General features: G+C 38.4%; 1 protein-coding gene across 5 annotated transcripts in view; it reads left to right on the forward strand.

The window, feature by feature from the left end:
- The window catches only part of UBE4B (ubiquitination factor E4B), a 42393-nt gene that overhangs the window by 17023 nt on the left and 9900 nt on the right, over positions 1 to 15470 (forward strand). For 3 of the 5 annotated variants that reach the window (XM_075437666.1, XM_075437667.1, XM_075437670.1), the window contains 11 exons: positions 4080 to 4221; positions 4732 to 4832; positions 5863 to 5977; positions 7873 to 7956; positions 9695 to 9751; positions 10127 to 10243; positions 10345 to 10443; positions 10927 to 11040; positions 12067 to 12265; positions 12504 to 12642; positions 14945 to 15044. In XM_075437666.1, the coding sequence (XP_075293781.1) occupies positions 4080 to 4221; positions 4732 to 4832; positions 5863 to 5977; positions 7873 to 7956; positions 9695 to 9751; positions 10127 to 10243; positions 10345 to 10443; positions 10927 to 11040; positions 12067 to 12265; positions 12504 to 12642; positions 14945 to 15044 (1267 nt within the window). Of the gene's footprint in view, positions 1 to 634; positions 749 to 4079; positions 4222 to 4731; positions 4833 to 5862; positions 5978 to 7872; positions 7957 to 9694; positions 9752 to 10126; positions 10244 to 10344; positions 10444 to 10926; positions 11041 to 12066; positions 12266 to 12503; positions 12643 to 14944; positions 15045 to 15470 lie in introns of all 5 variants that reach the window. The other 2 variants (XM_075437665.1, XM_075437668.1) reach the window with 2 other exon arrangements.

Here is a 15470-nt window from a genome sequence, read left to right on the forward strand (position 1 = left end):
AATTTCCTCCTCTTCTTACATCCATTCCAGTTAAACTATTAGTTTTCTGTTCAGTTTGTACTGCTGCGTAGTAAACCAAACAGATGTCCTGCTTGGAAGTCAGTTTCTCAGTAGGACTTTAGTTGTTTTGTTGAAAGCTGTTACTTGCTGGCCTATGTTAGATTTGATTCCCTAGTGCAGAAATTTAAATTACAGATTAGCCTATTTCAGTATGCCAGGCCAAGTACTGCTGCATTTCTCTCTTGGCTGCTCCTGGAATCCTCAGCCCCTGCAGGAGGGAGAAATGAGCACGCAAGGTTCTGGGATCTCTGCTTTAAAGTTTAGTAGCTTAGAATTGTAATACTTATTATTCAGTCATGTCTAAACATTCCCACTTCAGCCGTAATTTTTCTTAGGTCTCCAAAATTCCTGTTAAATTTTTGGTTTGTGAATGTGTGGTACCTTCGATATGTGAATAACTTGTAGTAGTGTAACAGAGCATGTTAGTATAGCCTTGGTTTTACTAACATGGAGTTAGCTGTTGTCTGCATGTTTAGAGAAGATGATTTTTGGCAGACTTACAAAGAAAAGCTACCATTTTCTTATTCTTGTGGCTTAAAAAATCTGATGGCCTTTTTCATTTTTGTTGTGGTAGTATATACGACAACCCTTTCTCCCTCCTCCTTCTTGCCGTTTCTGATGTGTCTGAGGACAGTAGTGATGAAGAAAATGAAGATGATGATTTTTCTTGTGTCCAGTTTGGGTCCAGGTATTGGAGAAAGAGAATGTAACCTGCATGTTTGGTTGCTTAGGAACTAACAGTCTGTGTAGTGTCAAGTGTTCTTCAAAGTAACTTGGGAAATGACTAAAGCCAAGGCGATGATTTGGATGGCTTTTTAAGATGGCGTACAAACATGTACAACGAATGCTAGTTAGTCAGCTCTTGTTTGGGGAGATGACTGAGATAAAGTAAATGTTAATCATATTGCCTTTTAGGTTTAATCAGCATGGTTTCTGAAAGGAGGTTTTGAGTGGAACTCCTCACTGACTGTATGAGTAGAAGGAATATTATTCACCCATGGTTGTAGTTTTAAAACCAGTGGTGCATCATGTGCATGTTTTCCTATCAAAAACTGGAAAATGAGGACAAAAGTTAACGTGGAAAAGGAGATGGTGGCAAATAGTCAGCTGATGCAAACAGTATGACTCTGTCAAGCAGCAGTGACTGACACAGCTGAGAATCACTCCTCTAGCCTGTAAAGAAAACACACGTGAAAGTTTACACTGGTCCTTTTGAGGTGGTGCGTAGTAGAGGTTGATGTAATTGGAACAGCCAAGAATGAAGGGGGAAGAGCAGAATATGTTACTGAGACTTACGAATCCCTTTCATTTGTGTGACGTCAAGATACGTGAAAACAAAATGAGAATTTGTATTACGGAGTTCTGTTTGGAAACTAGCCAGATAGCTGTGCAAAAAACCTGTGGAATACTGGATACATCAAGGGGAAAAAAGCTTTTGGAAATGTAAATGCAGGATAGGATCTTCTCTACTCTTACATTCCATTGCAGAGTAATGCTGCAATGTCTTGGCTGATGCAGAAATGGTTTCCTATTAGACTGAGGTTCTGGTGTGAAAAATGAGCAGCCTTCATACAAAACTGTTTGTCATCCAAGTGATTTGTGTTTTTTATTAGCTGGTGAAAATGATTAATTTCTTTCTTTTGCCATTAAAATGTAGCCTTTATCAGCTTCATCCCGTGCACCAAAATTCCCAAAGAAATGCCCCAATATTTTGTGTCGGCACAAGCTGGAGAAAAGCACTGAATGTTTTATATAAAAACCATGTATTTTAGGAAGATGTTTCTGAAAAATGATACTTCTGTAGTCATTTTCCATGAGCGTTCAAATCCCTGATTGTGAATGATAGCAGTTCTGAGGTGGCCTACAGCTGGCCACAGAGTCAGTTACAATCTGCGAAGGTATAAGGGAAACCAGGTGAGAGTTTTAAAAACTACATGTGTGTTGAACAGCTGGGATGGAAAGAATTCCTCCAAGACTTTCAGCCCCCTTTGAAGTATCTGAGTTGCAGCAAAAGTCAGGGGAAATCTAATTGCTTGAGCCTTCTAAAACTAAGCTAGGTCAAGACTTTAGGAAGTATGCTGTGATGTCAGGGAATGTCCAGAAAGACTTGGTATGAGATGGCCTCTCCCCTCGCCAGCTTTTCTGTCTATGGTTTTTCCTGTGGTACGGTGGGACACTACTGCTAAAGTCAGACTGTTAACAAGAAGACCTTCCAATAGCATCTCCTGTTTTCCATTCCAGTCTGATTTCAGGAGAGTGAATTTGATAACACAAATTTAGGGTTCTTTATGTATGTGGAATTTAGGATTTTTTTCCCCCCCTGGTTTCTTTTAATTCGTATCCTGTTGGCAGTTTAATCCAAGTGTTGGATTGAGTTGCAAAGCCTTTGGTAAGGATTTCTGAGGTTGCTGTGCTTCTGGAGGCTTAGTTTGTGTATTAAATCCTGGCATTCTGCAGACAGAAGTAAGATGTTAAGTTATAAACACAGTGACTGTACAATTATGCAACAACTTGCATTCTGAAAATACCAAGGCATTCACTATGTGTATGAAGGACGTATGGGCTTTTCTTTACAGTAATTTCAGTTACTACTGCAATGAAATCATGAACAGAATGACTAACTATAGAAGTAGTACTTTTTTTGTATAAATTGATGTTTTCAGAAGGAGAATTTTTAAGCTGAATGTGAGAAGTCAAGAGGTTTAAAAGGGAGACTATAGAAAACCTGTATATGAATTCATGGTTACGCAGTACTGTTTTAATAGAGCTACGTTTTACATGGATTTGCTTTAGTTGAATAACTGAGAACAATTTCTCTCTGCAAAAAGAGGTTGCTGCTATTAGAAATTACGTTTGTTAACATGCTGAGCTACCAGATGCTTAGCAGCAATAACCTTTCCCTGATTCGTTGGTTGCACTGTAAAGCTTGCGCAATAGATTTGTACAGCTTGATTATTAAAATGTAAATTCTTTTACAGTTTAAGGGAAATTCAAGTTTTGACTTTTCTTTGAGGAATAGCAGTAGACCATCTGCGTAACTGCTATTTTTAAAATTCCATTTACATAAAGTGAATATATCTTGTCTGATTCCCTTCTGTAAAATGAGGATTTTGCTTTTAATTAGCTTTGCCAAGCTGTTATGTAGAGAAGAATTCTGCTGAGATAACAAGTCTGAGATTGAGAATTTTGGGGTCTGTTCTCACTTTTGTATTTGATTTTTCTCTTGTCTCAAGCATGGTTTTGTTTTTGTGGATTTAGTTTTCGTGCTTACAATATCAGTGTTTTCTTCTCCCCTCCCCCCAGCTGTGCTACATAATGAAATGGCATGTTTTGCTGTAAGAGAATTGAAATGAACTGAGTTGAAATTAAATTATATTTAATGGGGAGATTTTAAAAGGAACAGATGCTTTAACGTATTGCCTCCTGTTTTGTTTGTTCTCCTTCCTTAGAATACGTAAAGTGATTGTCTGTAGCCGTATCTGTCGGCTGAGGTCCCTTCCCTGCTGTGGGAGGCTCTGACCTGCTGTGGGTTGGGTAGTGCTGACAGGGTTGGGGAAGTTTCTGCCGTTTTGAAAGCTATCTACAGAGACTGTGCAGAAACTGTGCAGAGGTTGCATCATGGCACGGAAGTGTTGTGACCTCCTGAGCGTCCGAACATTTTTGATGTCAGGTACAACTTAAAGGCTGTTCATTTTCTGTGTTGCCGTGTGAGAAAAAGATTTATTGATTCCCATTGAAGTCATGCGCCTTAGTGCTGTCTTTCAGATGCTTACTCGTTTAATGGGATACTTGATGCTTCAGTCAGGTTACACTACAGCTGATCTTTCAGAGTTGGACAAGCAGTTAAAGGGAGAGCTCTTCATAGATCACAGAAATTATCCTAATTTTTGAGCCATGTGTGTGCTGGGATGGAGTCTTCAGAAAATTGACAGAGGAAGTCAAGAGCTGATGAGTTACTTGATTGTGCGCAAGCGAAGAACTGTACCTAATGCTTTGTTTCTTCTTTGTGTGTGTTAAAGTGTGGGAGGCACTGGCAGCTCGAGTGTTTCCGATTCCTGCAGTGACCACTTCACCATTGAAAATTGTAAGGAGACAGAGATGCTGAACTACCTCATTGAGTGTTTCGACAGAGTTGGAATAGAGGAGAGAAAAGCACCAAAGGTATATTGCGGATGAGTGAAGTTGTATCAGTGCTGTCAGAGATGCTCCCCTTACTGTTTAGTGGGGAAGGCTGGTGGAAATTGATAGTTCTTTCTTGATGGCTTTGTTGTAGAAATAGATTTATAGAATATATAAGGCCTCTTTGACTCTTATTCATTCATCGTATTTGAATCACGTATATGTTTTACATCTCTAAAATAAGCACTGTTAGAAACTGGCCTTCCCCTTTAGGTCTACTGCATTTTATCCAAGTTTATTCCATGTAAAACGTATTTTCGTGAGACCAGATCCCTATCAACATTCTATATTCTGCTTTAAGCTTTTGCTTCTGGGGGAAAAATAAAAACACCACTTTTTGTATATAATCTGGAAGGCTTTTAGCTCGAGTAGTGCTAATCTCAGTTTGCATCTTACATTTGTACTGAGTGAATAAAGAAATTTATCATATTTCCTGTCTGTTCTGTCTCTGAATACTTCTAGTTTGTATTAAAATGAAATTATTTTTATCAGATGTGTAGCCAGCCAACAGTTAGCCAGTTACTGAGCAACATCCGATCACAGTGCATTTCACATGCTGCTTTGGTGCTACAGGGATCCTTAACGCAACCAAGGTAAATACAGCTGATGTTAGTCATGAAATTAGACTGTTCTGGGGTGGTTTTTGTTTCCTTCTGAGGATTAGTTACGAAAACTAAGATCAGTTGTTGGAGCAGGATACGTTTATGTGCCAGAGGAATAGCTGATCGCTTTACCATTGGAGGCTATTGCTCCCACTGACGTGTTGATGGAGAGCAGTTTAAGTGTTTTCTGATTGTGTTTGGGAAAAATCATCCAGGTTGGTTTGAACAGTTTAAATGGGGCATCTGAGTTAACCAAGCTGTTTTCTGCCTTACCTCAGGCAGAAACTGTTTTACTTGCAGATTGTTGGGGCGCTGCTCATGTGAAGTCACTAACCAGTAGAGCTGCATCTGAGAACAGCAGCCTTATCCAAATGTGTAGCAGAAACTGCTGAAGTAGCGTAGCACTTGCTTACTTCAGAGAGTTTGCCTCAACAGATTTGGTAATATAAATCTGTGTGTAGACACTCTGCACTGAATCACGACTCTGAGATTTCAAGTGCAGTTGTTTCAAAAGCAGTTTGACTAGCAGCCTGTTTAGTTGGAACAGTAGAAAGGTTTTTAAAATAGGATATGTGACTTTTACTAAAATCTGCATAATTTTATATTTGTGTTTCCAAACAATACTTCTATAATATTTAATACTGTTACGTTCTTTTCTTGATCTGGAAAAACAAATATCAAAAAACATTCCTTTACCCATTGAACTTAACAAAGGGTCTTTTCATTAGAGAGGAGTAGAAGGGAGAACCAATTACTACACAGAAGCTGTTATTTTCTTCCAGCCTCATTAAACTAAAGTGGGATGTTGGCAGCAGCATCTGTTTGAGAATAACCTTTCCACAAGTAACTTGAGAAGACAAGGTTCGTTACTTTTGAAAGCAGTGTAGGTGTGTCAACGTGTTGATAATCTGCTTTCTGGCACATCCTTAGATGTGAATACTCTGATGTTTTTGCGAATACTACTACAAATACTACTGCAAATAATCAGTGGTTTTGGATAATTTTTTTCATTCAAATAAAGGTCATTGCAGCAGCAGTCTTTGCTGGTACCATATATGCTGTGTAGGAATCTCCCATTTGGTTTCATCCAAGAACTGGTGAGAACAACTTACCAGGATGAAGAGGTGTTCAAACAGGTAAGACATAGGTAAAAAATAATTATATCATATGATTCTACTATTTGCAATATCTAAGAGTGGATTTGCGGAGGTTTATTCAACATCTCACAGTTCCGTACCTATGACTTCAGGGGCTAGCAGCCTGTTAAGCAATAGGAGTTCGGTTTTGTTTGTTTTTGACTCATTTAAGATTTTGTGAAAAAGACTGACTTTCATTGTTTGCTGGTTCTAATTATTAAAAGTGCGCTTGTTGATAAGCAGCACACACTTATGTAATGTTGAAGTGAAATATGCAGGCTTATATTATGCAATTGATACTGGGCTTTCATCTTTCTGTGCTTCTGTACAAAATATCCTCAAAATGTATGTGTGAGACAGCAATCTTCTGTAGTCGTACTCAGAAAAATTTATTCTTTTTTCTGTCTTGCAGCGTTGACCTTTCTTTGCGACTTTTAATAGTTTGCATGTAAGGTGCTAAGAGCATTTTACAAGTCCTAGTCCGTTAAGTCTTCATTTTACAGAGGAGATGACTGAGAAACATTAGATAGTTTTATGTGTCGAAGTAGCTCACTGAGGTGATAAAACAATTGGAACTGGTGGGCTTAGTAATTAAGACACAAAACTAGCAAACTTCTAGCCCATATAATATGAAAGCAGATCAGTGAGATTGTAATTGTCTCTGATTAGCCCTCCTGTAGTATTACGTGACTGAGCTGTAAGGATGGGGCCTTCAGAATGGCGTTTGATCCTTCCAGTTTTGAAAAAAAAAAAAAATGACATAAGCTAATTTTTGTGTGTAGTGCAAGTACCTTTTAATAATTTATATCTCTGTCTGGACACCTTTTCGCAGAGGTTCATGCAGTTGAAAGTATATTTAAGACTGTCAAAAAGTGGTTATGGAAAGTGTTAAAGGTCACCTGTCCTGGAGAAGAGAACCACTCCTCTAGCTGAAGCAGACAACCACCTCTTTATAGTTCTCTTCTGTAATATTGTTTAATAAATCTTTTTGTCTCTTCATAGAAGCAACACAATATGCTTAAATTTAAAATTCAGTGGGACCTCTTGTTATTGCTGCAGAATTGCTGCAAGTTTATTTTGTGAGGGTATAGTTGTCAGAGCTGTGTGATTGGGTCTTACCAATTGGGTATAATTACTTTTGATTAGTAAGTTCCTGTCATGTCACTTCCTCTCATAACAGTCCTTGACTGCTGCTTATTATCTTTACTCTTACCACAGTTACAGCTTACCAGCACAAACCCAGCTTGTTTACATGACATGCAAAATTAGAGCTATATTATTACCCCAAATGTATAGGCAAAGAAATTATTACCCATTTGGGCAATCAGGTTGTTGGATACCTCTGCAGAACTTGTGCTCTCATTTGTGTGTATAACATCCGTGCTTGCACACACGCATACGGTATCTGCAGTGACCCTGTATGAAATGGGCATCTGTTTCCACATCCAGAGAACCTGACGGAACAACACGCGATTTATTGTCAGTGTGCTATTACTATTTGCCAGCTTCAGCTTGTATCTGTTAGTTTTGGGTCTAAATCTAGGTGCATATGTCTGTGGGGTTATTTGGTTTGCAAAGTAGGTGTTTGGAAACAAGTTAGAATGTGATAAGGAAAAATACATACAAGTGCTTGCAAATAAGTTTTTATGGCCAAGTTGTTATGCTCAGGCGTCAAGTCAGTATGTTACACTGTATCAAGCAAGTTGGTTTTCAGTTTGGAATAATCTTTTAAGCGTTCAGGCTTAACTGATAGAAATTTAAAGAAAAGGTCTTTGCTTTTCTTTTGTGTAACGCAGTATTTGAAGAATGAGCAGGTATTTTGTGCTGTGTGCGGCAATGGTGTCATTGGATTACATCCTGTTCTTGAATAAAGTGATCTACTTCTGTTTTTACAGATCTTTATTCCCATCTTACAAGGCCTGGCTCTAGCTTCCAAAGAGTGCTCCCTTGATAGTGACAATTTTAAATACCCCCTTATGGTAAGGACTGTTCATTTCTAGGAGCGGTTTCTTTATGATTACTGATAATTTATGTAGATTCTATATGAGGTAATGCACTGCAGCATTTGGGGGCTTTCTTTGCTTAATGGATTACTGCTAAACTCTATGTTGGAAGCTTGATGTGGTATGAGGTGTGTAAAAGACCATTACAAATCCAGTAGTCTGAGGCCATTAATATCTTACCTTTAATGTACAGAGTTTGTATAGTGGGCTATTCAAATGTTTGTATGTATTGCTTTATTTAAGATTAATCATATGTATGGATTTCAAATTAATCATATTAATCATATGTATGGATTACAAATCCAGTAGTCTGAGGCCATTAATATCTTACCTTTAATGTACAGAGTTTGTATAGTGGGCTATTCAAATGTTTGTATGTATTGCTTTATTTAAGATTAATCATATGTATGGATTTCATCATGCATACTAGTTATAATGCTATGGATGGCTGTAAAATCCTGCTAAGCTCCTCCGAATTGAAGTCTGGGAAATAAGGCCCAGTATCCATACCAGTGTTTGGCAGACTCACTTTTGTATGTGGGAAACTAAAATATATTGCATTAAACCCAAAATTGTTTGAATTGGTTACTATTTGCTGTATGAAAAATTCATAATATTCATTGGCTGAAAAGTTGGAGGTTTTATTTTTAGTGTTTTTTAAGTGCATACTTTAGTCCCTAGATCTGCTTCCCTCCTACTGCTTTTATTGATAAAACAAAAAAGTCTTTTGAAAAGCATGCTCGACCACAAAAGAACAAGCTAAATTCTTGGCTAAATTGAGCGTTGTCAGGTAACACCTTTAGATTTTAGGATCTTCAGAGTATGGTGCCAAAAAAGGCTATTACATCTCAGATTTTATTTGTGCTTCAGGAAATTAGCTGGTTTGTGGCAAATCAAATTGGCTAAGCAACAGCGGTTCTTTTGCAAAAATAATAATTTTTGCTGGTTCTGTGTTTTCCTGCTCTTGTGTTATTCCCACCAGTTTAAATTGTGAACTGTTGCAAATCTGGCCACTGGCTACAAGGAAGGGCTACTTGAAAATGATACTCCATTTTGATCATCTCTAGTTGGCATAGTGTGCACTGAAAGGATGGAATAGTAGTTACTAGCTGTTGTATAATTGAAGAATGAGAACAGAGAGTACAGGAGAAGCGGGATATATGAAAGCCTACAGTATTTTTGTGTTTTCAGAATCATCTGTTATAACTGCTTGCTTTTTTCTGTGCTGCAGTTGAAAGTGAGTTAGAGATCTTGGATAGGATTCTTTGTTTCTGGCTTCTGTGTTCATCTGACATTTTTCCACTCTGATTCAAAAGACAAAGGCCTTGGTGTATGTATAGAACAATTGCTCTATTTATTATTGTTACTGACTTTTATGTGGTGGTTCAGGAGTCCAGCAAAGGCATTGTTATGTTCTGAACAAACAAACAATTTGCACAGCTAATTTTTGAAATAAGTGCAATAATTTATTATCCTGTGAGACGTGTTAGCTTTTTTGAGACAACTTGGAACAGATGTAAAAGCTAAAATGGGAGCAGTGTGTGCTCTAGCTCTTTTTGGAACTCTTCACCGTTGTGGAAGATGGAAATTTTTCCACTGATAAAGGGAAAAAGGTTTGATTCTTTCAGCAGTTTACCCAGTTAAGCTTGTTATTTGCAGACAGGTTACTTAGTAATTACACACAAAAGTATTTTTTCTTGGGATTTCTTTATAGGCACTATGTGAACTTTGTGAAATCAAGTTTGGGAAGACACACCCTATGTGCAGTTTGGTAAGTTCATCCAGTCTGGGGTTTGGTTTCTTTTTTTCAAGTTAAAAGAACCATGGAACTTTGTTTGTATGGTACAATCCCCATTGATAACGTTCTTCATAACACTAAACAGGGGCTACTGGAGTATTTCATGCTAAGCAATAGTTAAGTAAACTGGCAAAGGGAGTCCTTTTCCCTGAGAATTTAGAAAAACTGTGGCACACATGACTTTCTCAGGTTGCTGGAGGACTGAGGAGATGTTTCCATTTAGCGGTTGGCATGGCTGGATGTTGAAGAATTGAGTGCATGTGGCGAACACTGAAAGTGACAGTGCAGATAAAGTAGCACGGCTGACATGGCAGCTTGGATTAACTTACTGTTTCTCCTGTTTCCTAGGTTGTCTCTTTGCCCTTGTGGTTGCCTAAATCTTTAAGCGCAGGTGCAGGAAGAGAGCTGCAGAGACTTTCCTATCTTGGAGCCTTCTTCAGTCTCTCCGTCTTTGCTGAAGATGACGTAAGTGTTACAGAAGGATGTTGATAGTAGTGTGGTGGGGTTTTTTGTTTGTTTGTTTTCCCCTTCCCCCATACATTTGCCAATATTCATTCTACTTTCAGAACAAAGTAGTTGAAAAGTACTTCTCAGGGCCTGCCATTACTCTTGAAAACACCAGGGTTGTTAGCCAGTCTTTGCAGCATTACCTGGAATTAGCAAGGGTAAGTGTTCTCATGTTTAAAAAAAAAAGTGCAAAATATTGTGGCTTTTTTTGGTTTTTGACACAAATGAAGAATATAATCTACAATAATCTAGTTTCTTTATTAAACAATAGATCTGTTAGGATATGGCTGAAGGGAATTAGGAAAGAAACATAATGCTACAAATATTTCTCTAAGGCTGTAAGCCAGTTTAGGAAATAACAGAACAGTTAGTCATGGGTTATAGTTCATGTTAAAGGATGAATAAAAAATGCATATCGTAGTTGTGTGTGTGTATTGCACTAGTCATCTCTCTATATATAATCTTTTCTGTAACTAATTTTGTAACTGTTATATGCATATAATGTTGACAGTAAGTCCACAACAGAAGTTGTAGTTAGTGTTGTGGAATTTGTAGAACATAGAAATATGGAGCAAAAGAAAGCAGGAATGCAACGTTGAGAAGTACATGCAATCTGACAGAATGTTTACTTGAAATTCCAGCAAGAGCTGTTCAAGATTCTACATAGTATTTTACTGAATGGTGAAACTCGAGAAGCAGCGCTCAATTACATGGCAGCTATTGTCAATGCCAACATGAAAAAGGCGCAAATGCAGGTAAATAAAGGGAACACTCTTCCTGTGATTCGTGGGCCTGGTCAATGCACAAATAGCACTAGATGGCTCATGCAATGGTGGCTTCTGAGTGGAGGACAAAAGCATTTTGAATGCCTACTACAACAAGCGAGAACCTCTCTCATCAGTCTTTATCTCTTTCAATACGTTTCCCGTTTCTGAAATTACTCAGTTTTACCTATTTGATCAGTTCGTTGTTTTCTTTCTTAGGACTGACATGTCACTTCATTAACAGGGATTCTATATTAAAAGTTTAAAGCTTTGTACTCCCACCCAGCCCTGTGCAATCCCTCTTCCCTGAATCTATGGGGGCTTCATTCATTCCAATTGGCTATGTTTAAAAAACTGATTTCCCAGCTGGTAAGTTGCTAGGCTTTGTTTGTATGGTTTCTGTAAAAGGGGTGATGCAGATATGAACTGGCATGGTTCCAGTGAAACAACAGGGATATTAATTTGCCATTGTTTAATTAACACATTGCACTCACTTCCTGTGATAAAATCTGTGCATGAATCCTGAACAACTGAAGTTTGCCTCATTGTTGTCTTCAAGTCCCTTTTTCAAAAGCAAACATTTGGAACTGTTACTATGAACATTTCTGTAAAGTTGCAGTGAAGAGGTAATAGAACCTTTACACAAGATAAAACTCAGGAATTGAAGCTCAGCAGCTCTTTGAAACTCTGCTGTTGCTGTCTATATCTGTGGCAAACCATTCCTGAAAGAGGCCCTTTTAAGCCCTTTTAATTTCTAACATACTTTACTACTACTTTTTATATGTTTGTTTAGTGTTCTTGAGAATGTCTAGTTGAACCATAGAGACAGATAATATGTAAGTTAGTAAGTGACCTTCCTGTTATCACAAAGGTCTCCTTACAGGTCCATGTTCTTTGTCATTTCTGCCTTTTCTTGAACTTGCATACTTCATTTATGTTGAGTACTGTCAAAGCAACAGAAAATACCCTTGTACTTCAAAGCTTGTGTCTTCAACTATTTACTTTCTTACCCCACAGGCAGATGATCGTTTGGTATCTACAGATGGCTTTATGCTCAACTTCTTATGGGTACTACAGCAACTAAGTACGAAGATAAAGCTGGAAACGGTTGATCCCATGTACGTATTTCATCCCAGGTGTCGTATTGACCTCCCAACAGATGAGACAAGGGTGAAAGCAACAATGGAGGATGTTACAGCCTGGATTGCTGAACTTTGTGAGTACTCTTACTGAGAGATGTCAAGCATTTACTGTGCCTTCTGATTTTGATACTGTGGAGGTGCATGGAAGTACTTGATTTCAGCAAATAATGCCCCTATTCATAAACATGTTTTCTTGATGCTGTCTGCTCTTACTTGTTTTAAAGAAAGTTGAGTTCAAGGTCTCGCCCCTAGATAAAGCAGTTCATTTTTTTAATTTATTCACCTATACTGCTTGTTTGTTTGTTTTTCTAGACAGAGATCCGTCTCCATTTTCTGAGCCGAAATTCCCAACAGAATGTTTCTTCCTAACCCTGCATGCCCATCATCTCTCAATCCTGCCAAGCTGCCGTCGGTACATACGTAGACTGCGGGCCATCAGGGAGCTCAACAGGTTAGAAGTTGTTAATGGTCTGCTGCATCAGAGAGCACTAGTGTCCTAGCAATGTCATCTTCTGATCATGGTGGCAAGTCCTATAAACTTGACAGAAATTAAAGTGACAATTTGGGTAAAACTGTTGCTAAGTACAGATAATGTTAACTGCTTGTTCATCTGCTGCTTTTGGCCCTCTTAGATTTTTTGCTTATGTTGAGGGAGGAAAATAATAGGAATCAGGAATTTAAATAATAGTGGGATTGAGGATACTGGTTACACAAGGCAGCTGAAATTGGTGAGAAGACCGTTCTGTTTAAAAGAATTCAATTATCTTCAGAGCATTTTAGGATTCATGATGTTACTTAACACTGTTTATTATAACTTCATCTGCGGTGTGGTGCTTGACAGTGTGTGGACATCGGTGCCTCAGGCTCCTTGGCGTAGCTGTAGGAGTGCATACAGAGTTACGTGTCTGATAATCAAGTCATTGTAGATGCCTTGTGATTTCAGAAACAAGACGTTGTTAGTTGGTGCCTGTGCTGTTTTCTGTGTCCTGGAGGATATTTACCTTTTCCCCTTTGGCTTCTGAGGTGGGATACTTGTTGTACTCTTGGGGAGGCTTCAGCAGTAAACTCTTAAAATTGTTGAATTATGAGTAATTCAGCATGTGGTTTATAATTTTAAAAATTTATAAATAAAAGTTGTGATGTTGGCATGAAGATATTGCTGTTTTCCATTTCTCTTGGCATAAATTCAAACAGACTATTATAGTTGCTAAACCTCGAAGAATAGTCTTGTTAAAATTAGAACAGATTTTTGTATCATCAGTATTTCCATTGTTTATAATTGCACTCATTGCATTTTGGTAAATGTTCCTTGGCAGTAATACCATGAGTTCATCACAGGATTTTTGGACTGCATTCGTAGTGATTTCATTTTTAGTTTTTAAAGCACATGCAGGCCAAGAACCTGGGAACCTGCAGAGAATGGAGCGGAAAAAGTCAGTATATCTTGCAGAAAAAACAGTGTTTTCATGTAAACCAGCCTGTGGATTACTTGTAAATAAGCCATACATTTGGCTAGAGAAAGGAGTTGCTTCTTTTTCCTTATTTAGAATTGTTGCGAAGGAGTTGCTTATGCAGCAATCTCCCATCTAACGGTGCGGAGTGAAGAGCTCTTGGTTTTTACTGACATCAATAGGTGCTTCGTGTTCAGCGTTTCCCATGAATTGCCGAGTTGCTTGCAACACTGGGCAACGTAATTAGATGCTGGTAATAAAGAAATCAGACTGGATATTTTTCTGCTGTTGGCAGCGACTGATGTGGAAGAGAATTCGTGCTTAGAGGAGGGATGAAAAGAGACCGTATTCATATAGTTCAGTATGTGGAGTTTTGTTCTAATCCATTGCCCTTCCTAAAAAGGATTAAGATACAAGAATATGTAGGGATTTTTTATGTAAATGGTGTGTGTGTAATGTACATTTAAGTTCTCTCTGCTGTGGGGCAGGGTGAGAAGATGGATAAGGCAGGGGAGGTAATGTCAACCACCTTGATTTACAGGTCATTTTACTGACGGGGAGACTATAGACTATTCATGTATTGTGCTCCTCTGCAAACCTGAATTTTGTGGGGAGTGGAGCGTGAGAAGGGTAGAACAAAGCTGCGAAATATCACTTACAGTAGTGGAAAGTGGGAAGATACACAGGATGCAGACTTGTGCTTTTCTTGGGAAAGGGAAGGTGTTTCTAACAAGTTCTGTTGTCAGCCACTTTTTTCTTCCTTAGCTGATTGTTTTCCAGTTTCCAGTTTCTGATATTAGAAGATGAGTGAGATCTCTAAATATCCTGCTGCTAACTGGACCAGCCCTTCTTTTTGCTAGGGTTCATTTTAGGGTTAATTTTAAAGACATCCTTTTAACCTTCCTTAAAGTGCCTGTAGACTTCAGTGTGAAAAAAGATTAAAGGCAAATACTGTTGTTTTTTTAATACAGTAGATAAAATTAATTTGTCAGGCAGGATAGAGCCCTTCTGTATTTTGTACTTTTTTTTTTTTTTTTACTGTTCTGATGTGTCTGACAGGCATGTATGTTGGAGCCAGTGTGTGCAATGCCTTTGAATGCACACTGTGCAGCTTTCAGTCTGCATTTGGAAAATCGATTTATTTTTCTTGTTGTGACAGTGGGTAACTTCTGTGAAAATGATTAGCTCTGTCCCCCACTTTTCTTCTCAGTATTTTCTGGGTATTCAGCAGGTTGAATGCCGTGTAGATGGCAGTACCTATCCCCTCTGTCGTGATGACCACTTGTTGCATATGGTTTTCAGGACTGTTGAAGATCTGAAAAACAATGAAAGTCAGTGGAAGGATTCTCCTCTGGCTACCAGGCATCGAGAAATGCTGAAACGTTGCAAGACACAGCTTAAGGTTTGTAAGTGGTTCAGTTCTCAGCTAAGTGCCTTTGTCAGCCTGTCTGTATGTTTACTTTCTGTCCTAATGTTGAAGTGGAACTTCCCACTGATGCTTCTTGAAAGTGGTGGTTTTGAATCGATGAACCATGCAAGTACTACAGTAGATGGTCATGACACAATTTAACATTAATTGTGAATTTAAAATTCAAAGTAACACCAAGATTAACTTAGGCAGTATTCCTCAGAAAGAAGAAAATACCACTTTTGTTGGAGAGAGAACAAGCAAAGGGACTGTGGCTTGTTTGGGAGTAGTTGTGCCTGCACAGTCTGTGCCCAAGATGGAGATGGAACTCTGAAGTCCCTAATCTCATGTAGAATTCTTGCAAAGATGAGTATGCTGGTGTCCTCTCTTTTGAAGGTCTGTCCTGCTTAGCTCTTCCTA

The sequence above is a fragment of the Opisthocomus hoazin genome, chromosome 16 (assembly GCF_030867145.1).
Source record: "Opisthocomus hoazin isolate bOpiHoa1 chromosome 16, bOpiHoa1.hap1, whole genome shotgun sequence".
NCBI lineage: Eukaryota > Metazoa > Chordata > Aves > Opisthocomiformes > Opisthocomidae > Opisthocomus > Opisthocomus hoazin.